Raw genomic sequence first — 25,553 nt, forward strand, 5'->3', positions numbered from 1 at the left:
TGAATCTCACAGCCTGGCTATCTTCATCCAGAGCAAACCTCACATAATGATGGGTCTTCCTGTAAAGGGCATCTGTGGCCTCCTTTATGCTCGATGTGTTGTGGACTGAGAGATGCCACACAGGTCATCTGTTGATCCTTGGAAAGAACCAGAGGCCAAGAAATTGAGTGCAGTGGTCACCTTCAAAGCCATTGGCAGGGGATACCCTACAACTCCATGTGGCGTCAGGTCTTCATGAAGAATGTGGCATATGTGATGTACCAAATCTCGGGACAACGCACAGCATTGCCTTTCACTCATTTGTAAATAGGAGACTCTTGGACGATAAGCCCTAGGTCTAGTGAATTACCCCCATTGTCTGGGTCTCTCCTCCTGACTCTCCTGTCTATGCTGTGGCTCCGCTTGACCATGTCCCTCCTGCTGGAGCTGCGCACAGAGTCGCCTCTCCCTCCTTCACCTCCTCCATTGCACTAGGACCCTGAGAAAGGCAGCATTGAGCCCTGGATCTATATCTGCTTTTGCCTTCTCTCCGAAAGGAAACATTGAAGACATTAATGATTCAAGGGGCAAGAAAGCGAAGCTCGGAAGATGACATGTTTGGAGACTATAAGTGTCCATACTTTCTCCTGCCCTACTTGCATGGTGGCTGATGCCGCCTTGTCCCTGAGACACTAGCACACACATCGAGCTGACCAAAATGGCACCACAGATATTTAACATCTTGAGCCCTGCGTGGGATGCTAAAGTTTCAGTGAGATGAGTGACCCAACCTAGCTCTGTGCTCCAATCTCTGATGTGGCATATTAATGACCACTCAGTTGCTCATGGTCAATGAGTGGAACGCCTTTGGGCCATTAGGAGTGTCACATCTGGTAAACGCATGACAGGCCTTCATTGATGGAACGCCATATATAAAAGCTGTGTCTCCCTCACTATTGTCTGCATTCCCAAATTCTACATTTCTATGTGTTACACTTGAAATGCAATGACTGTGATGTGAAGCAATGGACTTCTGAGTATCCCTTTAACAGTGCTAATGAAGCCATTAGCTTTATGTGGCTTTCATCGCAAGGAGGTCTTCCTCCTTTCTTTCTAAGCAGACTCCTGCTCACTCCGGCGACAACAAGAGGTTAGAGGGTGACCCCAGAAAGGTCACCCTTGTGTTCGCCCTTCCCCGACTGCCATTCCACAGCCCCCCCTCCCCGTTGCCTGCCATGAAAACACTGTCAGGAGAAACACGACCTGGTTTTACGATGGCAGGTTTCTGAGTTTTTGCCTCCCGCTGGATCCTCCGCTCCCGCCCGCCACGAAACCAGCTGCAGGCGGAATGGGAGAATTCCGCCCATTGTTTCAGCAAAATGGCTACATTAATTGGAAAACAGATTGAATTCATGTCACAACACAAGGGGTCAGAAATAGGCAAGCTTTTTTGCCATAGAGAATCCTAGAACCAAGGCACACGGATTTAAGCTAGGGAAAGCTATATAACTGATGATGCAGATCCATTCATTTAATTTTATAATATGTAGACATTGCACATATAAACTGATGCATCAGGAACTGCATTTTCTTTGTAAAATAATTTAAAAGCTTTGCTCATGCTGGTTTGACTCTGATATTCCAACTCATAAAATAAAGTAAGATTTCACATCAAATGTTTTGATTGCTGAAAAAAAGAGATGTGCTGTCAAAGCTTTTTGTCTTACACTCATCAGGACAGGCACAATAATGCCCGATTTCAAAGGAAACAACAATTTATACTGCATGGGAAGGGGTCTGATTGGTTGGCAAGTTGGCTTTGATTGGTTGAGGCTTTGCTATGGAGAACTATTGCCACCCATGCTTCTGTTTAATTTAAAAAAGGTGCAATGCCCGGACATGTTCCTTTTGCTTGCAGAGGACAGTGCATTCTCCATGGCAATGCCTCAACCAGAGTCGACGTGCCAACCAATCAAAACCCTTTTCTCATGCAGTATAAACTGTTGCGCTCTTTGAAATTTGGCATTCTTGCATCTGTCCTGATGAATGCAACATGAAAAGCTTTGACATCGTGTTTCTTTTTACAGCAATTCCCAAGTTCTATGCTACCAAGCAACTAAACGTATTAATTAATTCTTTTTGGAAGAATTAAACACAAACAACAATAAACATAGTTACATAGCAACCTTCATCTACTTCAAAGAGGATAGTGAAAATTGTGACAGTCCCATGAGGGAAAGCATCTCTGAGAACCTGAACTTAATGAAAATGTGCTTTTATTGGGAATTTTTAAATAGAATAATGTGTTCCATCATATTTCAAAAAATGAATGTTAAATTCACTGATCCTTCATCACTCCATTTGCAGGCCTCTCATTGCTGCTCTGTAGCTATCCAGGAAACCCATGAGAAATACCAGGGTGATTTGCCCGCCTATTTTGCTCTCTCGCCAAGTAAAAATCAGGAACTTAACACACAAAAAATTGCATGACACAATAGCAAAGTAATTGACATGTCAGATGCTGTATCTATATATCTCTAGCCTCGCACTGACTGACACTTTTTAAACCCCAATTCAATTTATTTTGTTTCAGCCCAATCAAATATCTGCTGAATACAATTGTAACCTCTAATCAGAAGGGGTAAATTTGTGGACTAACTCCTGTCTTATTTCCTGATGAGGAAGCGTTTAGTAGATAAAGACAGCAAGGTTTTGGCAGAGTCTCACTACAAAACTTGAGAGAGAAGTTAGTTCAGTATATTCCATAAAGCCTGTGTTCTCATGCCCATTAAAAACATCTATTCAAAAGATGTGCACAAGTCTCACTCCAAGGTTTGAGCACAATGCAGGTGGGCACTTCAGCGCAGTATTGCTATATTGTTGAGTTCAATCATTCAGATGAGACATTAAATCAAGGCCATATGGACGTAAAGATCCTATTGCATTATTCAAAGAAGAGGAAGTTCTCTGGCTATCCTGGCTAATATTCGTTATTCAACCAATGCTATTTAAAACAGATTGATTGGTTAATCATTTCATTTGCTGCTTCCGACAACTTGACTGATATGTTGCGTATGGTTTCTGCCCTTGATTGCCATTGTGTAAGGACTGAATTAGAATATTCCCATCATAATTGAATAGCCTGTTAACTCTATCCAGAAAGGGGAGGGGAGAAAACTTGTGAGAAAAAGAATTAATGTTTATTCAAGGATTGAAATGTCAGCTGTAGATTCTCTCTAGGCTGTAACTATATCAGTCTTTTTTAATGGGAGTCAACTCGCACTATGATATAATAGCAGAACTCCATAGAAGCAACAACAAAAGTCCCTTTGCAACCACAATTGGATTTTCATGTCTTTTCATATGCATTTCTTCAAATCTCTTCAAAGCTAGTCCAAGTTAATATTAGGTAATGACAGTTTGATATGATTCAGTAACCATTTTTTTGGCTTTTCTTGACACTTCATACCAAGGTGAACATGCAGAGCAACAGTTATGATCAGATTCATTTGGTTCAATCAATAGAACTTACCTTGAATAACAATACAAAATAAAGGATAGCCCATGCTTCCCCACATGGCTGAATTGTCTTACTTGACTTAAACAAGGGAGCACATGTGAGGCACAGTTGTTAATTTTGCTGCCTGGGCATTGAGCTGGTACAGTGAGCCAGGTTCAGCTGCCTTTCATAGAAGCCATCCTAGTTTTGTTTCACTGATTTCAATGGAATGAAAACTGAGCAAATTTGACAACAATCAGGAAACATGCTCCACTAGATTGTTGCCCAGGCAGCAAAGTTGTAAACTAATCCAAGACCTTCTAACTATTGTCCACCATTATTCCTTTTCTACCCTCACTGTCAACATGCAAGTTTACTTTCCTGTCCCCACAGGAAGTCTGCGCTTGATTATTGACCCCTCCCACTGTCAGGGAATTGGGCAAATTGCAACTATTCAAACCTACTCCCATGCTCTGTCACTTAGCTTCATGCAAAGTGCAACAGGAAGGAGCATTCCAACCACTATGGAATGATTATTTGTTAGGAACTCCCCCAGGGTGGAATAATGACCTCCTTATTGTTCCTGATGGTCCTGGACGACTGCAGTCTGCCTTTAACTCATATGCTCTGAAAAGCTGAAATCTCTATCCTTCCTTTTTAAACCTGTCCCTGTGCAAATCTGAGAGTTTTAAAATCCAACACTTCAGAAGTACCTTTTCCTCTCCAATCCTTTTCAGTAGACAAATAATCAAAAGAAGATTCTGAAACATGATTTTAAAAAAAAGTTCAAAATTGACCTCAAATTTACTTCAGAAGGATTTTTTTTTACGTCCTGGAACAAAATGGCAGTATGTTTCTTACTTTGCTGTTTCTTACAGCACACCACTGTGAGGAGAGTGATGATTGCAGACACAATCACTAACGGAACTGTGATGGCAATTGCTCGGATTGGACCAGCCCATGGATAATGCACTGATGGAAGAGGATGATAAAACATAAAACATATTAGTTTACCGAACATAAACTTGGTATAAAAGCCAAGTAGTGGCACCAATAGATGCAATACCACTGGTGTTTAACAGTTAATAAGCTCATATGTATGTTCTGTTGCCATCCACAAGATAAATTCAAAGTAACATATTTCCACTATAAAGATTCATGCTAGTTTGATAAGTTCTTGATTTTTGACAAATAGCTTATGTTTCATAAACTAGATTTAGGTTCCTTTGACAGCTCAGATTATTTTTCAATGAGAAGCTCAGCCATTTACATCAGGAATATCTCAGAATCCATTCCCATTCTGTGCCAACTTGCTGATCCCAGCAGGAATAGCAGTACAGGCATCATAGCCAACCTTGGATCAGGGAACAAATTTTTGCTTAAATGATTCAGTGAATCACTGAAAGACTACAGCATAGGTCTGTGTTCAGAGAGGCCAAGACTGGCCTTAGCTGTTTTTCCTCTTGTTGTCGAGTAATATGCTGACATTCATTAAGGTTTATATCTAAATAATGGTTACTAGGATCATATATAAGAGGGATCTGCATTCCTGAAGTCTTACTTCAGGAAAGAGTGAGGCGAAGAGAGAAAACGTAACAGAATTTAAAAATTATACTATATGTTACAACTGTGGATATCCCTAATGATTGAAGCATGCATGCCAAAAAAATCTACAGAGCTAACATCCTAGGAAGGGAACATTTTATATATTAATCCTTCTGTCTTCTTGGATTTTTAATCATAAGGCCATCACGTCAACAGGAAAATTTACTTCCTACCAATCCAGTGTGTTGGAATGATTTTGTAGAATTCGTGAAAGGCTCAATCACTCAGTTGAAATACCAGTCTTCAGTAAAGTTGGCAACCCAGTGAAGCAAGTACAAAAACTGCCAACATTAATTCCCAACTCACCTGGTCATGCTAAGATTTGATAAGGTCCCTTCCCTCAAGCTAATTTCTTTGAGCTATGCAAATAAGTTATTTGTTAATAATTTCTGAACATATTTGAGATTAAACATACATGTGCTGAGGTGTGCCCAATAGTACCATAATCCAACCTTGAAAATATACTCTACCTGGCCTCACTGTGAAATTGACATGTTTGCCAGTGGTATTGCTAGAATCCGTCACCTACAGAAAAAAGACACGAGATCATCTTCAATTGGATAATTTACAAAAACGTGCAAGGCTACAAAGAGCAGTTAGAAGAAGGTGCTTGACGTTGAAGTGACTAACTACCAATAAATTATAAAATCTGATTTTTTTAAGGTCTTTTCTCCCAATACATAAAGTTTAATGTTGCATTATTACTTGGGGCTCTCTTTGGGCCATATCAGAATAAATAATTCTGGAGAAAATGGGAACAAGGAAACAATATTTTCAAGACACTTATCAAGAGGGAAATAGAAGAAAACATACTCCTGGCATAATTTCAGCATGTTTACTGTTGATAGTCTGCGCATGTGGGTGTTGATTCTGAAAAACCTTTGGCTCAGATATTCCTGCAACACCTAGCACTCTGATCTTGCAGTTAATAACTTAATCCATATTTTCCTGAAATTGTAATTAGAATATACCAGAGAAGACATGACAGCAAATTAGAAGCAGGCAGCCATTTTTTTCAGAAATTCAGCGACTACATTAATTAGGATGAGAATGTAAAGACATAAAACTGGCTCTATTGAATGCCCAGGTATGGCACTCATCTATAGCACACCATTGTCAGCGCACCAGCACCATTACATTTTAATTTAAGCAGCAGTGATGTGGAAGCTGGTCATGATGCAACAATATTGCAATTGCATTATTTTTGCTAGAGGACTAAGGCATTAAAAATACTTTTCAATTGTTCTCAGTGATGACTAACGGCGGATCAGCACAAAAATTTGAAGAAAATCAAGAGTCCCATAAGGGATGGCCTAATCACTTAATACATAATTTCCTCTTTGTTTTGTACTGTACTAGGGCCCTTCCACTTAGATGTGCCATTATAACGCTACACATCCCCAGGAATGTCTAGGCCATTGAACCATAATAGGTGGAAGAAAATAAGGTTGGTCGCAGTGTTATGCAAGAGGTGCACGCAAAACGTTTTGCACACAAACTAATAATTGCGATGTGGCAATCTCATGGAGCATATGTCGTAACCCACAGCTGCAACTTGTTTGCAAACAGATGGGACAAAGCTGTACTAAAATGCTTTACGCACAAATCAAAGTCTCATTTGGAAGAATGGAATTTGAACCAAACCATTTCACCAAAAAGAATTTGAGACCAAGGATAACAGATTTAACAGAGAAAAATTAAAGAAAGCAGCCAGAGCACAAAGCCATTAAAACGTTCACCCACATGGCTGGGAACCAATCTGATGCTTCTCCCCATGTGTGGAGATAGTTCAGCAGTCCCCTGCTGAGACACAGCCAGATGCTGTGTTCTACCTCAAGGAGAAAAGCTGCAGTCTTACGCGGTTAAATTCAGACATCAACAATTTGCAGTTATATGGTGCCTTTATAGTAAAACATAAGACGCTTCTCAGGAGCATACAAAGTTTGACAGTGAACCACAGTGAAAGATGTTAGGACAAATGGCCGAAAATCTCAGTCAAAGAGGTAGGTTTTAAGAAATATCTTTAAGGAAGAGGGAAAGATAGAGATGCAGGTGAGTTTAAAGAGAGAATTTGAGAGCTCAGGGCCTAGGCAACTGAAGGCATGGTCACCAACGGTGGAGTAAAGAAAATCAGGGGTGCACAAGGCACCAGAATTGAAGGAGTTATAGGGCTGGAAAGTTAACATAATAGTTACAACATTGGAAGCAGAACTTGAAAAATGCCCAAATATAAAAGAATCATACCTCAATGATGTAAGTGCCTGGGTAAAGATCATGAAAAACATAACTCACAACGGTCATATTATTGTCCTGTAAGAGCAAAATAAACATTTCTTACTGAATATTTAGACAACATCCTGACAGAGTTTAAAGTTCCACAAATATTAAGGTTTGACAATTTCTTCCGCAGTAGTGCTAAATTTTCTTAACTTATGAAAGTGGGCTTAAATGATGCTTGACATCAAGCCTGAAAGTCACCAACATGTGTTTGTTCATACCTCAGTTCAATACATCAAAGTTAATATTTATCATAGATCTTCAAGTCTTAAATGTGGGCTTTGTGGTGTCTTATCTAATAAAGATTAGACAGAACACTGCGTCATTCCAACATAAACCTGGCAGCCAGCACACTGGGCAGCCATTATTCCCTTCTGAGGAAGCTCAGTGAAGTGCTACTTATTAAAAGAATGTAAAGCCACAAAAAATATTTCAAGGAGCTGTCACGTGGCATTATCAACTTTAAATACATTTTCCTAATTTTGTCAACAAAAAAACACAGCAATACTTTTGGATAAATACCCTCATTAGTGCTCAGGAGCTACAGTGGCTCAGTGGGTAGCTCTCCTGGAAAGCTCTGGCTTCAGGTCCCGCTCCAGGGCTTGCTGGCCAAGGAAGGACACAGCCACTGGTACAGCTCAGTCAGCATGTATCGGAGCCGGTTCCCAGCCTGGATAAACGGGAAGGGTTAGCGGCAGGAAGGGTACCCGGCTATAAAACCACCCGCCAAATCGCCAAACCCGCATTGCAGCAACACCATGTAACATGGGAATAGCCGAAAGAGGGACCAGCCAAGCCTCGTGAATGCTTCTTTCCATTGCTCCCTTAACAGGGAAGTTCAAAGCTTAACCTTAATGATTAATTTCTATAGATTCTGAATTTTTATTAAAATTGGTTCTAAAGTTAACCTCAGCAATGAGACCCAGTCAAATGGTTAAATGCTTCAGCGAAATCTAGAAAATGATTTACTGCCTTTAATTTACATAAGAGAATCTCCCTATCCATCTTACTGGAGGGAAACAAAGCATTTCGAGAGGAAAGGAAACTTACAGAACACAATTCAAGCCCAAAGGTATGCATCTCACATTACACAACAACTATAAAAAAGTTAAAAGTTAAGGCTATTTCCTCATTCCCCAAAAAAGACACTCCAGCTGAAAGAAGATAGGAGACCTCAGGAATTGGGAAAGCTATCCATACAGTAAATAGCAAGAGGATCTGAATAAAACTACTGTTTTGGGACAGCTGACATCATCAAAGGCTTGGGAAATAGGTTGCCCATACTTCATCTTGCCCAGCTTTATAATTAGCGCAAAGTATATAGCATTACAAAGTTACACAGCTCTCTAATTTGCTTACCACAAATATGTTCTTGTCCTTGTGGAAACCGGTGTTCACCATTTTGCAGCGTATGTGATAGGCCTTAAATCCAAAAATTGAAGGAGCCAAGTCAAAGGTCACATTTAAATTTGTAGACTGGTATAATTGGTTGACATCCAGATTCTTTGGAGACCAGTCTGTTTGCAAAAACATAACAAATGAAAATTAGTAACTAATATAAACTGCTCTATTAGAATAATACAGTACAGTTCCAGCAAAAATTCAAGCTCATTTTTTGCAAGTTACATTTGGCCTGGATTTTGCATTCAGGAGTAAATGAACAGCACTAGCCTTTCATCACATTAATGTTTTCCTACAGACTTTCTATGGGCCTCTACCTTGGAACTTGCTGTGATTAGAGAGCCAGAGAAGCGTGGTGCTCTGTACAGAAGGACTGGGACCTGTGTGAATAGGGCAAGCAACTGTGTATCTCCTTAACAAATCAAGATGGAATTGGGAGAGAGAGAGAGAGTAAAGAGACAGAAATAGAAAGTTTTTAAAAATTACAATTCAAATTTTAATGCACTAGCAATAATTAAGACCAATGTCCCTCTGAATTTTTTTTGTTGTGCACAGACTGTTAATTTCAATGCACAGTTCTATTAAATCTGTGTGGCCAGCACTCATGTTTTTTTTACATTTGACAACTTGAGTGGCCTGTGCGTATCTTCCAGGTTCTGCACCTTAGAGGGAATACTGATTAAGATTTAACACACCATTAGAAATTTACTTACATTGGAATCACCAAGTCCTAACTTTTTCTGACAAGTTTACTGTGTAACTATTACACAAGTACAGCAACTTCATACTGTTCCATGGACGACAAGCTATAACACAGGGCTACTTGTGCGCCAAACAGCATAAGCAGCATGCAATAGACAGAGCTAAGTGATTTCACAACTAACGGATCAGATCTAAGCTCTGCAGTCCTGCCATATCCAGTCATAAACTCACTGGAGGAGGAGGCTCCACAAAAATCCCCATCCTCAATGATGGGGAAGCCCAGCACATCAGTGCAAGAGATGAGGCTGAAGCATTTGCAACAATCTTCAGCCAGAACTGTCGAATGGATGATCCATCTCGGCCTCCTCTGGAGGTCCCCAGCATCACAGATGCCAGTCTTCAACCAATTCGATTCACTCCATGTGATATCAAGAAATGACTGAATACAGCAAAGGCTATGGGCCCTGACAATATTCTAGCAATAGTACTGAAGGCTTGTGCTCCAGAGCTTGGCATGCCCCCACCCCCGGCAATGTGAAAAATTGCCCAGATATGTACTGTACACAAAATGTGGGATAAATCCAACCCGACCAATTACCACCCCATCAATCTACTCTCGATCATCAGTGTGATGGAAGAGGCCATCAACAATGCTGTCAGGCGGCACTTGCTTAGCAATCACCTTCTCACTGATGCCCAGTTTGGGTTTCGCCAGAGTCACTCAGCTTCTGACCTCATTACAGCCTTGGTTCAAACATGGACAAAAGAGCTGAACTCACAAGGCGAGATGAGAGTGACAGCCCTTGACACCAAGGTAGCATTTGACCGAGTGTAGCATCAAGGAGCCCTAGCAAAACTGAAGTCAATGGGAATTGGGGGAAAACTCTCCGCTGGTTGGAGTCATACCTAGCACAAAAGAAGATGGTTGTGGTTATTGGAGGTCAGTCATCTCAGCTCCAGGACATCAGTGCAGGAGTTCCTCAGGGTAATGTCTTCAGCCCAACCATCTTCAGCTGCTTCATCAATGACCTTCCTTCCATCATAAGGTCAGAACTGGGGATGTTCGCTGATGATTGCACAATGTTCAGCACCATTTGCGACTCCTCAGATACTGAAGCAATCTGTGTTCAAATGCAGCAAGACCTGAACAATATCCAGGTTTGGGCTGACAAGTGACAAGTAACATTCACGTCACACAAATTCCAAGCAATGATCATCTTCAACAAGAGAGAATCTAACCATCACCTCTTGAAATTCAATGGCATTACCATCGCTGAATCCCCCAATATCAACATCTTGGGGGTTACCATTGACTAGAAAATGAACTGGACTAGCCATATAAATAATGTGGCTACAAGAGCAGGTCAGGGGCTAGGAGTCTTGCGGTGAGTAACTCACTTCTTGACTCACCAAAGCCTGTTCACCATTTACAAGGCACAAGTCAGGAGTGTGGTGGAACATTCTCCCCTTGCCTGGATGAGTGCAGCTCCAACAACACTCAAGAAGCTCAACACCATCCAGAACAAAGCAGCCCGCTTGATTGGCACCACATCCACAAATATTCACTCCCTCCACCACCGATGCACAGTGGCAGCAGTGCATCTACAAGGTGCACTGCAGGAACTCACCAAGCCTCCTTAGGCAGCACCTTCCAAACCCATGACCACTACAGCCTAGGACAATGGCAGCAGACAGATGGGAACACAACCACCTAGAAGCTCCCCTTCAAGCCATTCACCATCCTGACTTGGGACTATATCACCGTTCCTTCACTTTCGCTAAGTTAAAATCCTGGAAATCCCTCTCTAACAGCACTGCGGGTGTACCTATACCACATGGACTGCAGCGGTTCAAGAAGGCAGCTCACCACCACCACCTTCTCAAGGGCAATTAGGGATAGGCAATAAATGTTGGCTTAGCCAGCAACACTCACATTCCCTGAATGAATAAAAAAATCTTGGCCAGCAACTTCCCGGTTTCTGCGTTTAACTGCACGAGCGCTACCTGATTTCCAGTTTAACAATGGTGAACACCGAAACCTCATTGTTATTTTTAACCACAAAATACAGGCCATTATCTTTTTCATAAAGTTTCCACAAGCCGTGTTGGAACAGAGGGAAATGATTTTCAAATCAGGGGAATTATCCTGTCATGATATACTGCGTGTTTCATTCTCGCTCTCAAATAACAGCATACATCTTAATTTAAATCTATTGCAAGGCCTTTTTACAGCACAGCAACTGAAAGCTTTAAACAGAAAGTAGATGATGATGGGCCACCTCATCCTAAAATGGCAAAAAAATAAAGAAAACCACAACTGTTTTTTAATTAAATTCAATGGGAAATGTTAACAGTTTGAACTAAATGCTCATAGTCTAAACTCTTTCATCTTTTAACCGTCTCTGTCTAAATAACTAAAAGTAAACTAAAAGTAAAAGTAACATTCAACTAGCAGCAAGTACTCAAAGAAATTTATTTTCAAGCGAACTGACACAAAATTTCATTAAGTGAGAATGGTGGCATTGCTCTTTCCTAGATTGTAAAGATATTCTTTAAAAAGGGAATATCACAAACCCTGTATTCGTTTAGAACTGTTGGTGATTGCGGGAGGCATTTCATTTTAAAATGCTTTTCATAAATTTGAGATTTAAGAACTTTGTATTCTGATTATTTATGCTGTATTAGCATTTCGCTAATTAAGCTGAAATGCTTTGGTGAAGCCACAAACGTCGATTTAGGACTCCGTTTAGAAATCTTTAGTAATGTGTGAGAGAATGATACCAATTGGTTATGCTGGGCGAAGATACTTCTTTAGGCCTTTCTTGTTCATTACTAACCAAGTTAAACAAGAGCTGAGAGCTGCCAATCGGCCATATGCCAGCAATGCAACATTGAGAATATTTTTTATATCAACTGTCCAGGGGTGTTATAGAAGCAGCTTCTCTTCTACCTAAAAAAAAAAATCAGTCTTTTCCCCCAAATACAGGTGGGTGCAAAGATCCACTTACAATGGCACAGGTTGTCATGCTGGTCCAACTCGGGTTGATTAACCTATTGCAACCGGACTGCAATATTACTGTTGAAGTGTTGTATTATTAATAAATGGAGACTTGGTTCCAGGTTTTATACTTATAACAATTCTCTTAAGTTATCATATCAGTTACACTAACCACTACTTACGTTCAACCTCAAACTGAAAGGTATTGTTTTCTTCCACAAGGTTCGGAAATGGTAAAATTGTCACATTGTATTGTATTTTAAACTTCAAACTTCGAAATGGATGCGATTTCAAAACCTGAAGATAGAACCAAAATTAAATGGAATGCATAAAGAAACACAAAAATCCTGCAGACTGGAAAAAACCATAGCTTACCCCTCCATCTGTCCTAGGAGTTGTAGCTGACAGTGCATTTTTCTTTCAAAGATACTTGTGCCATTTAACCTTGAGAGGTTCTAAGCTACTGACCCTACAGCATTACCAGTAATTTTTTTAAAAACATGCCACCGAGCACAAACACCTCACTTTTCATGGCAGACTGGTACAGAAGGTAAAGTTGCACGGGATCAGAGGTGAGCTGGCAAGATGGATACAGAATTGGCTTGGTCATAGAAGACAGAGGGTAGCAGTGGAAGGGTGCTTTTCTGAATGGAGAGCTGTGACTAGTGGAGTTCCGCAGGAATCAGTGCTGGGACCTTTGCTGTTTGTAGTATACATAAATGATTTGGAGGAAAATGTAACTGGGCTAATTAGTAAGTTTGCAGATGACACTAAGGTTGGAGGAGTTGCAGATAGTGAAGAGGATTGTCAAAGGATACAACGGGATATAGATCGGTTGGAGATTTGGGCGGAGAAATGGCAGATGGAGTATAATCCGGACAAATGCGAGGTAATGCATTTTGGAAGGTCTAATACAGGCAGGAATTATACAGTAAATGGCAGAACCCTTAAGTGCATTGACGGGCAGAGGGATCTGGGTGTACAGGTCCACAGGTCATTGAAAGTGGCAACGCAGGTGGATAAGGTAGTCAGGAAGGCATATGGCATGCTTGCCTTCATTGGCAGGGGTATTGAGTATAAAAGCTGGGAAGTCATGCTGCAGCTGTATAGAACCTTGGTTAGGCCACACATGGAATATTGCATGCAATTCTGGTCGCCACATTACCAGAAGGATATGGAGGTGTTGGAGAGGGTGCAGAGGAGGTTTACCAGGATGCTGCCTGGTCTGGAGGTTATTAGCTATGAGGAGAGGTTGGAGAAACTCGGATTGTTCTTACTAGAGCGACGGAGATTGAGGGGCAACTTGATAGAAGTTTACAAAATTATGAGTGGCATGGACAGAGTATATAGTCAGAAGCTTTTTCCCAGGGTGGAAGAGTCAATTACTAGGGGACATAGATTTAAGGTGAGAGGAGAAAATTATAGAGGAGATGTGCGGGGCAAGTTTTTTATGCAGAGGGTTGTGAGTGTCTGGAATTCGCTGCCAGAGGAGTGAAGGAAGCAGGTACGATAGTGATGTTTAAGAGGCAGCTTGACAAATACATGATTAGGATGGGAATAGAGGGATACGGACCCCTGAAGTGCAAAATGTTTTAGTTGACGGGCAATATGATCGGCGCAGGCTTGGAGGGCCGAAGGGCCTGTTCCTGTGCTGTACTTTTCTTTGTTCTTTGTTCTTTTGTATAGCATCTTTAATACAGTTAAACGTCCCATGGCTTCTCTCACAAGCATTATCAACAAAATTTTATGTCAATCATCCATCAATAACAAAACTTAAAACTGATAAAGCAGTGTTTAATCCACACCCGCTTCAGAGGAAACGTTTCCCCTCTTACTTCATCTGAAAAATACAACTCATAGGGCCAAGGCATTTTAGCCTAATTAAGTGTCCCCCAACTTATCAGGTGTTTATTCCTCTCTCAAGTCTGAGGTGATAAAGCAAATGGCTGAAGGTTATTTGTCTGTGGGAAGTATACTCACCGAGACAGATCTAATTCTCACCCAATACCCATACACATACACTTTCCAGCAAGAATTACTGGGACACTAACCAGAATCAGGAACCCAAAGTGGTATCCTGCCCTTCATTGCACCTAAGATACTGAACCAATTAATCCAGCACCACAACTGTAATTTAGCACTGACCAGGGATCAAACAAGAGATTGGAGAGAAATAAGGAACATTTCCTCTTAAAGTGAGGGCAGGTTATTACCGATAGTATTTTTGCATAATAACATAAGAAACAGGAGAGGCATAGGCCATTCAGCCCTTTAGACCCACAATTTAATGAGATCATGATTGATCTTCCACCTCAACTCCACTTTTCTGCCTGTTCCCCATTTCCATTAGAGTCCAAAAGTCTATCAATCTCAGCCTTTAATTTATTCAACAACTATGCATTGACAGCCTTCTGGGGTACAGAATTCCAAGATTCACAGCTCTCACTGAAGAAATTTCTCCTCATTTCAGTCCAAGATAGATGACCCTTTATTCTCAGACAATGCCCCCTATTTCTAGACACTGAGGCCAGGGTGAACAACCTCCCAGCATCCACCCTGTCAAGCACTCTCAGAATTTCATATGTTCCAATGAGGTCACTTTTCATTCTTCCAAACTCCAGAGCATGTAGGCTCATTCTATCAATCCCTCCTCATAGTTCAACCATCTCACATCCCATGAATCAACCTACTGAATCTTAATTACACCCCATCTAAGGCTAGTACATTCTAAGGTATGGGGGCCAAAACTGCATACTGTGCTCCAGGTGTGGTCTCACCAAACCCCTGTACAATTGCAGCAAGACTTCCTATCTCTTATACTCCAATCCTCTTGTAATAAAGGCCAACATACCATTCACCTTCTGTATTGCTTTTTGCAGCTGAATACTAACATTGTGTTTCTTGTACAAGGATACTGAAATCCCTCTGAAAACCAACACTTAATGGCTTCTCACTACTTTAAAACAATATTTATTTTTTTCTAATCTTACCAAAAGTGAGTAACTTCACATTTTCTCAAATTATATTCCATCTGCCACTTTCTTGCTCTCTCGTTAAACCTATCTATGTCCCCTTGCAGTCTGTGTCTGCCTCACAGCTTACTTTCCCACCTAGCTTTGTATCGTCAGCAAACCTGGGTTGTCAACACACTAGGTCCTTTCGGCTAAGTCATTAATCAAGATTGTAAATAGCTGAAACTCACCACTGAGCCTGGTGGCACGCCATTAATAACAACCTGTTAGCCCGAAGGCAACATGATTATTCCTACTTTCTGTTTTCCATCCTTTAACTGATCTTCTATCAATGCTATCATATTACACTGAACCCCATGAGTCCTTATCTTGTGCAGCAACCTGTTTTTGTGGCACCTTAGCGAATGTCTTTTGAAAATCAGAATATGCTATAATCACTGTTTCCTATTTATCTACCCTGCTAGTTACATCCTCAAGAAGCTTGAACAGATTTTGTCAGACACGACTTCCCTTTCATAAAAGCATATTGACTCTGCCTAATCATATCATGATTTGCTAAGTGGCTGGTGACCACCTACTTAATAATGAATTCCAGCATTTTCCCAACAACACTGATGCCAGGCTAACTGATCTGTAGTTTCTGATTTTCTCTCTCCCTCCTTTCTTGAATAGTGGTGTTACATTTGCTACATTCTAATCCACTGACACAGTTCCAAAGTCTAGCAAATTTTGGAGGATAACAAATTGTGCATCCACAATCTCTGCACTCACCTTCTTTAGACTCTTAGGGTGGAAACTATCATGTCCAGAGGATTTGTCAGTTTCCAATTCCATTAACTTCTCCAGTACTTACACGTTACTAAATTTAATTACTTATAAGGCCCCTACTCTCATCAGACTCTTGATTCTCCGCTATTTCTGATATTTTTTGTGTCTTCTTCTGTTAAGACAGACACAAAATATTTGTTTAACATCTCTGACATCACTTTATTCCCCATTATAATTTCTCCTGTCTCAGGCTCTAAGAGACCCATGTTTACTTCTGCTACTCTCTTCCTTTTTATATACTTATAGAAACTCTTAAAATCTGGTAAGCTCTTAATATTTCTGATAAGTTTCAACCTTTTGGTCATCCTTTGCTGGTATCTAAAACTCTCCCTATCCTCAGGCTTAATACTCTTCCTAGCAATATTATAAGCCTCTTTTAATCTAATATTTCCCTAACCTCTTAAGTTAGACACGGATGGATCTCTTTCCCTGCGTAATTTTTATTTCTCAATGGAATGGAGGTTCATTGGGAATTATGAAATATTTCTTTAAACTTTTGTCATTGCTCATTGCTTATCTACCATCATATCTCAATAAAATTTCTCAGTCTGCCTTAGCCAATTCCCCCCTCACACCCTTTCAAATTGAACACTCTAGCTCGCGACTTGTGTATGACACTCCCAACTCAATGTGAAGCTTTCATATTACGATCACTTTTTCTAAGAAGATCCCTCACCACAAGATTGCAAACGAACCCTGTTTCATTACACAAGATTTAAAATAACATCTTCCTTGGTTGGCTCCATGACATATTGTTCTAGGAGATTGTCTCCATAAACCCACCCTTCAAACTACCATTGCTGATTTCATTTATCCAGTCTATATGAAGATTAAAGTGTCCCCTAATTATTGCACTGCCAATGTTATTAATTTTTGATTAATACTTTGTCTAACAGCATAACTGTTAGGGGTCTATAAAATACTCCCACCAGCATTTTCTGACCATTGCTGTTTCTTATCTCTACCCATAGTTTCCACTTCCTGCTCTTCTGACTCATTGCTGCCATTATATCATCCTTTATTATCAGGATACCCTCTGCCTTTTCCATTTTGTCTTGGATTTTTGTTACGAACACCATTATTCCCTGAATTTACCTTATTCGTTGATGCACAATTATCCTTAAACCTTTTGTTTCTTCCTGTCACGCTCTGTTTATCTTCACCCAAAATGCTACATTGTTCTGTGACCTTTACTTTTCTCTTTAAATTTATAAATTTCCCCTCACTTGAACTCTCCATCCCCATCCCACCCTGTTCGTTTAAAGCCCAAGGTCCCAGCCTGGTTTGAGTGGAGCCTGTCCCAATGGAACAGCTCCCTCTTTCACAAGTATCGGTGCCAGTGCCCCAGGAATCAAAAACCCCGTCACCCATACCACTCTTTGAGCCCCTATTCAACTATCTGATCTGTTTAACCCAATGCCAATTATGGCATGACTCAGCTAGAATTCCAGAGATTATTACCTTTGAGGTTCTTTTAATTTGGGCCCTAGCTCCTCAAGCACATTCTGCAGAAGCTCAGTCCACCTACAACATCGGTTTCTACATGGACCATGACAACTGGATCTTCATCTTCCCAACCCAAGCTCTTTTTCAGTTGTGATATGTCATCTTTAACCTTGGCACAGGGCTGGCAACACAATCTTCGGAACTCCCAGTCATGGCTGCAGGGAACATTTTCTATCCCTCCAACTATACTATTGCCTATCACAACCACATTGCATTTCATTCTCTGCATCCTCACTCCACCACCATCCACCAGGTGACTCAAAACCAGGCTGGCCAGCACATTACCAAATGTACTGTTAAGGATGTCTGTTCCTATTTTTCTTACTTATTCCTTTGTAGCAATTTAACTCATAAACAACCAAGTAACTTCAATACGTTGCAGCATTTTACAACACAGATTGGTGGAGGGAGAAGGGAAACAATCAGGTCAGAAGGGCTATAAAACATGTCCAGCTGGTAATAACACTAGTCACAAATTTCTGGACTTTCACAAGCATGCTAACCACAAAAACAGCACCAAATCTTACCAAGCAAATCAACAAATTTTTAAAAAGCTGGCAACTGAAGATTTATAAGCTTATAATACATGTAAAATGATTACATAGACTTAAGAACTTTAAACTCTTGGTAAATCCAACATTCCTTTAATCATCATAATGGAAAAAACAAGTATATGAAAGCCTGAAGAGGGAAATGGAAATGTTAAAAAGGTAAAAAATGGAGTGACAGATTTTAAGGTTGTTTAGGATAGTTTTCTTTTATGCATTAAAAATGGCACAGTGGTACATTCTGGTTAATTTAAACACAATTTTTTTAAATTGGTACATTTTGACAAAGGAAAAATAAAGTGACAGATGAATGTTCAACAGATGAGTGCTTGTCCCAAATTACCATAACAGTCACTCTCCAACTTCCAGTCCCCTGTCCTAATTCACAGATATACTCTATCCCATCTGAAGCTAGTTCTTAGCTAGTTGTTTTCCATCCTACACATGTACAAAGACACAACTCCCCCGTCTCCAACAATTCATATTAACGGGTTTCTGTCCCCTCCGCTTTAACCTGGCACTCTTTACCCCTGCAGGAATTCCTGCTCTTCTAAGAATTCTCATGTATGTTATGCAGTAGCCAGAATCATGTGAAATGTGAACAGGACTTGGGTAGGGACAGCATTAAGAGGAATGGGACCTGCTCCATACTGATTTCTGTCGGGAAATTCTGACAGTTGACATGTACATTTTCAGTGAGGAATAGGTGAAGAGCAAAACTCACAGCTGGCAGGTAGTTTCTCCTAAGCATTCAGAAACAAAAGAAAACAACTACACCTGTCTAAGTTCAAAATGATTTGCTTTGTTGGAACTGTTAGTTTAGGACCTGTAACAACAGGTTACCATGGGGTAATGGGTTACCATTGACCAGAAACTTAACTGAAGCCGCCATTTAAATACAAAAGCAGGTCAGAGGCTGGGAATTCTGCAGACAGTAACTCACCCTCTGACTCCTCAAAGCCTGTTCAGCGTCTACAAGGCACAAGTCAGGAGTGTGATAGAATATTGAAGTGTTTTGTCATTGCTTAACAATTAAGAATACACACACACACACACACACACACACACACACAGCAGGTTTTTTATATAACAGGGTGGGTTGTCTTATAAGGAAAGGTTGGACAGGCTAGGCTTGTATTCGCTGGAGTTTAGAAGAGTAAGAGGTGACTTGATTGAAACATATAAGGTGAGGGGTCTTGACAGGGTGGATGTGGAGAGAATGTTTCCTCTTGTGGGTGAAACTAGAACTAGGGGGTCATTGTTTAAAAATAAGTGATCACCCCATTTAAGACAGACACGAAGACATTTTTTTTCTCTCAGAGGGTCATGAGTCTTTGGGATTCCCTTCCTCAAAAGATAGTGGAAGCTGAGTCTTTGAATATTTTTAAGGCAGAAGTAGATAGATTCTTGATAAGCAAAGGAGTGAAAGGTTATCAAGGATAGGCAGAAATGTGGATTGAGGTTACAATCAGATCAGTCATTATCTTATTAAATGGTGGAGCAGGCTTGAGGGGCCGAGTGGACTACTCCTGCTCCTAATTCACATGTTTGTAGGCAAGTGCCCTGTAGGTGGTAGAAAGACCTTCAGTCAGGAGGTGAATCACTCAACATGGAATACCAACACTGATATTTGCATTTTCAACAGACCATCACTTGCCCAAAAAATTACCTCAACAGTCACTTTCTAACTAATAACATGCCCAAGCATTAAAGTCACATCAGTAACTCTTGGTGGGTGTAGGCATGGACTGCTTCATTGTCTGAGGGATTGAGGACGGCATACCTATTGTACATGGGGACTGCAAGATTTTCAGATCAAGTGTATTAGCAATCATCAGTGAACATCTCCACTTCTTGCTATTGATGAAGAAACTGAAGATGAACACTCCTGTGAGGAATACAGCCAATGCTGAGCACTGCCTTCCAACTGTACATCACTGCGCAGCCATCCAGGGATAGTGGTGGAGGGACCTGGGATGTTGGTTGATATGTTTCTGTGAGAATGTATGTGGGACAGCTCTCCCAATTTAAGCACAAGTCCCAGTACTTTTGTGAGGGTGACTTCACAGGGTCAAATGGGCTGGGTGTGCCTTAGGTGTGTTCAAATTCAATGTCTGGGTCAATACAGTTCTATTCTTACTGTGCATTTTTGTGTTGCTTTAAATTAACTGAGTGGCTTGCTTGGCTATTTCAGAGGGCAGTTAAGAAATTCTTGTGGGTCTAGAGTCACCTATAGGCCAGGCTAAGTAAATACAGCAGGTTTCCTTCCACTAAAGGCCATTAGTAAACCAGTTGCGTTTTTAGTGACAAATAATAGCTTCATGGTCACTATTACCAATATTAGCTTTTTAATCAAAATTTATTTTAGGGGGAGACAGTGGCGATGTGGTAATGTCACTGGACTAGTAATCCAGAAGCCTAGACTAAAGCTCTGGGGATAGGGGTTCAAATTGCATCATGGCAGCTGGTGGAATTTATGTTCAATTAAAAAAAAACTGGAATTGAATGCTCATCTCATAATGGCAACCATGAACTATCATTGATCATCGTAAAACCCCATTGCATTCACTAATGCCTGCTGCCCTTACCTGGTCTGGTTTACATGTGACTCCAGGTTCAGAGCAATGCTCTTAACTGCTCTCAGGGCAATTAGTGATGGACAACAAGTGTTGACCTTGCCGGCAATGCCCACATTCCATGAATGAATATAAATAAATAGATTCAAAAAATGCCATGATTTAAACCCACGTCATGAGATTATTAGTCCAGGACTCTGGATTACTAATCCAAGAGCATAACCACTACATTAAGGCATAAATACAGGTGCCAGATTTAACAACTTATATTTATATAGTTCTTTTAACATAATGGAATGTCCCAAGATGCTAAAAAGCAGCATTATAAGACAAGGGATGACACTGAGCCACTTATAGATATTAGGAAAGATGGCCAAAAGCTTGGATGAAGGATTGCCTTAAAGGAAGAAAGTGAGGTAGGGAGATGGAGTGATGTAAGGAGGGTATTTCCGGGATCTGGGGCCACCAATAGTTTGGAGCAATTGAAATTGGGGCTGCTCAGCACAGGGGTGATAAGGGAAAAGGATTTGCTTTGAGTTAAGACACAGGCAGCAGAATTTGGAATGACCTCAAGTTTACAGAGACTAGAATGTGGGAGACCAGCCAGGAATGTATTGGAATAGTCGAATCTAGAAGTAACAAATGTATGAATGAGAGTTTCAGCAGCAGATGAGCTGAGACTGGCTTCAGTCTTCCCAATATTTAATTGGAGGAAATTTCTGCTCATCCAGTACTGGATGTCAGACAAGCAGTATGATAATTCAGCAACAGTGAAGGAATCGAGAGCAGTGCTGGAGGGGTAAAAGCTGGGTGTTGTACATGTGAAAACTAACAATGTGTCTTCAGGTGATGTCAGAGAGAAGCAGCGTGCATATGAGAAATAGGATCGATGGAAACAAATATCTGGGAGTAATTTGAAGGCCTTTATCTGATCTCAAGATTCAAGCGACAGTTGTAAAGCTCTCAAATCTTTATTTAGAAGACAATTTAACATTTATCTACAAACTCAGTCCAGCAGCAAATGGAAAATGGAAATGTTGAATCAATTTGCAAGATGAGCCACAGTTGGAAGCCATTAAAAACTAATCAGATGTAATCAGCATGTTCTCTGAAAATTTCTGAAGTAAAAGATAACTTCAGGTTCAAGTGTCTGAAAGCATTTGTTCTAAATTGTAGCAAAGGTCAGTTTACTTACAAGTGTTTTATTGAAATATTTGAGTTGTTTTCGTTCTTCTAAAACCAATGCCTGACAAAATTTTTCAGCCCCAACTGCTTTAGCTTCTTGAAGAATTATTTTGAAGCCTCTGATACATTCAATACCTGAGGAAAAATTCCAACACAGGAAAAAGCATATAAACACACTGTGTACGAAGAAATGGAGCATTGGCAAATAAATTGACTTATTTAGTAATTTCCTTGCTGGTGTAAGGACAGAAACCATTTTAATAACTGGACTTGTGAGCAAGGCATCCAAATCCCACCAGTGGAAGGTGTTGGCAGAGAAGGCTGTGTAATTCATTTATAAAATAGGCAAACTCATCAGGAAGCACACACAAGTAAATGTTACTGTGAAGTAAAATGCCCCAGATTTTTCACAACTTGTGCACAAAAATATAGGTGAAAGTATAAAATAAGCTTCTGCTATTTCATTGTATAACCATCAAAACAAGGAAAACGTCATCATCTGAACACTTGTTCCACAGATGGATCTGCTTAGAAAGTACTTATCTAAAAACTGGTTGGGCTACCGCCACTTCCTAGATGGGCTGATTGCCACAGGTATCATAACATTGTGCATGTGTGTATTTGTGGCTTGCACGTTTGAATGCTTGTTTGCATCTACACTTACTCTGTTGTTTTATATGCACAATTCCTTGCAATATGCAGTTTCAATTGAAACCCCCCCCCCCCACCCAACCCCCCCCCCCCCCCCCCCCCCCCACCCCGCCATTTTAATTGACCTTCTATCTGCCAAAAAGAAGTGGCGAGTGAGATAGTTGGTGTGTTGGTTTTAGTTTCACTTCCCCTAGATTCGGGGAAGGTGCCATTAGATTGGAAAATAGCAAATGTAACTCTTTTATTCAAAAAGGGAGAGAGAGATAGAAAGCAGGAAACTACAGGCCAGTTAGCTTAACATCTGCCATAGAGAAAATGTTAAAAGCTATTATTAAAGACATTACATCAGGGCACTTAGAAAGAAATCAAAGCACTCAGGCAGAGTCAACATGGTTTTGTGAAAGGGAAATCATGTTTAACCAATTTATTGGACTTCTTTAAAGTAGTAAAGTACTGTGGATAAAGGGGAACCGGTGGATGTACTGTATTTAGATTTCCAGAAGGCATTTGATAAGGTGCCACATCAAAGGTTATTGTGGAAAATAAAACCTCATGGTATAGGCGGTAACATATTGACATGAATAGAAGATTGACTAGCTAACAGGAAACAGAGTAGGCATAAATGGGTCATTTTCTGGTTGGCAAGCTATAACAAGTGGTGTGCCACAGGGATCACATGAACATACAAAACAGGAGCAAAGTAGGCATTTTGGCCCCTCGAGCCTGCTCCGCAGTTCAATAAGATCATGGCTGGTCTGTTTGTGTTTCAAGTTCTACATTCCCATCTACCCCTGATAACCTTCGATTCCCTTTGCCAAACAAGAATCTATCCACCTCTGCCTTGAAAAATATTCATTGACCCTGATTCAACTGCTTTCTGAAGCAGTGTTCCAAAGTCACATGACCCTCAAAAAAATTTTCTCCTCATCTCTGCCTTAAAAGGACAACCCCCAATTTTAAAACCCCTAGTTCTGGACACGCCCACAAGAGGAAACATCCTTTTGACGTCCACCTTGTCAACACCATTCAGGATCTTATATACTTCAACCAAGTCACCCCTCATTCTTCTAAACTCCAGTCCAGTCTGACCAACCTATCCTCATAAGACAACCCGCTCATTCCAGGTATCAATCTAGTAAACCTCCTCTGAACCACCTCCTTACATCCTTCCATAAATAAGGAGACCAAAACTGCACACAGTATTTGAGATGTGGTCTCACTAATGCCCTGTATAACTGAAGCATAGCATCCTTAATTTTATGTTCAATTCCTCTCGTAATAAAGGATAGCATTCCATTAGCCTTCTTAATTACTTGCTGTACCTGCATACTAACTTTTTATGACTCATGCACATGAACGCCTAGATCCCTCTGCACCTCGGAATTCTGCAGTCGTTCTCCATTTAAGTAATACTCTGCTTGCTTATTATTCCTGTCGAAGTGAACAACTTCACATTTTCCCACATTATACTCCATCTCCCAGATTTTTGCCCACTCACTTAACCTATCTATATCCATCTGCAAGCTTATGTCCCCTTCACAGTATGCTTTCCTGCTTATCTTTGTGCTACGTGTAAATTTAGCTACCATGCCTTTGCTCCCCTCATTTAAGTCATTGATGTAAATTGTAAAAAGTTGAGGCCTCAGCACAGACCCCTGCGGGACTCCACTAGTCACGTCCTGCCAATCAGACAAAGACCCATTTATGCATACTCTCTGTTTTCTGCCAGCCAGACAGCCAATCTTCTATCCAGGCTAAAATGTTATCCCCTACACCATGAGCTATTATTTTCTGCAATAACCTTTGCTGTGGCACCTTATCAAATGCTTTCTGGAAATCCAAGTACATTATGTCCACAGCACATGTCACTCCTTCAAAGAACCCCAATAGATTGGTTAAACATAATTTCCCTTTCACAAAACCATGCTGACTCTTCCAGATTACCTTGTGTCCCCAGCTATAATCTACTCAATGATCGATTCTAATAACTACCCCACAGCAGACATCAAGCTAACTGGCCTATAGTTTAGATAAAGGCAAAATACTGCGGATGCTGGAAATCTGAAACAAAAACTGCTGGAAAAACTCGGCAGGTCTGACAGCATCTGTTGAGAGAAAGATATAGGGCTGAATCTTCTGGCTGGCGTGCGGGTGGCGGAGTCCGCACGCCAGCGCTTAAAATGTCGCGCGCTGACGTCACGCTAGTGTCCCGACGTCAGCGTGCGGCATCGCGATATTTCGGTCGGCGGGCGCGCTATGCAGCGGGATGTGCACCTGCCATTAATTAAAGGCCCTGTTAAAGCCATTAACTCTCCAATCGACCAGGATTTCAAGAGGCCCGTGCGAACTTCGGCTCGGTGCGCGGGCCCGACGGGTAGGCGGGTAAGTGATATGTTTACAAACCTCATCCAGTGGCGGGATGAGGTTTGATATCGGAATTATAAAATTGTAATAAAGTTTTTGTGCATTTCATTAACATGTCCCATCTCATGTGACATTTTCACATGAGGGGGACATGTTAATGATTTTTTTTATTTTTCTATTTTTAATGTTTCAGTGCCTTTTAGCAATCTCCCTGAGGCAGCACTTTGTCTCAGGGAGATGTGCACTCTTTCGTGCGCATGCGCTAAAGAGCGCACTCTGGCTCTGGGGAATCCCCCCCCTCCCCACAGGAAACGCATAGCGCTTCCCGTCAGGCAGCACGCTGGACGGGCCTTAATTGGCCTGCCCACTTAAAATGGCGGCGGAGCACCGTTTCGGTGGCGGTGATCGGCTGCCCGCCCACCGCCGAGTCGGTCAGGCCTGCCCACCCATCAAGGGCAAAAT

General features: G+C 41.0%; 1 protein-coding gene across 1 annotated transcript in view; it reads right to left on the reverse strand.

Annotated features, from left to right (window-relative positions):
* il17rd (interleukin 17 receptor D) overlaps window positions 1–25,553 on the reverse strand; it is an 89,334-nt gene that overhangs the window by 17,218 nt on the left and 46,563 nt on the right. Inside the window, exons 4-9 of the mRNA XM_078543535.1 lie at window positions 22,087–22,211; window positions 12,644–12,758; window positions 8,720–8,877; window positions 7,328–7,393; window positions 5,554–5,608; window positions 4,340–4,450 (exon numbers count right to left, since the gene is read on the reverse strand). Of these exons, the coding sequence (XP_078399661.1) occupies window positions 4,340–4,450; window positions 5,554–5,608; window positions 7,328–7,393; window positions 8,720–8,877; window positions 12,644–12,758; window positions 22,087–22,211 (630 nt within the window). The remainder of the gene's footprint in view (window positions 1–4,339; window positions 4,451–5,553; window positions 5,609–7,327; window positions 7,394–8,719; window positions 8,878–12,643; window positions 12,759–22,086; window positions 22,212–25,553) is intronic.

The sequence above is a fragment of the Cetorhinus maximus genome, chromosome 6, assembly GCF_964194155.1.
Source record: "Cetorhinus maximus chromosome 6, sCetMax3.hap1.1, whole genome shotgun sequence".
NCBI classification, from domain to species: Eukaryota; Metazoa; Chordata; class Chondrichthyes; order Lamniformes; family Cetorhinidae; genus Cetorhinus; species Cetorhinus maximus.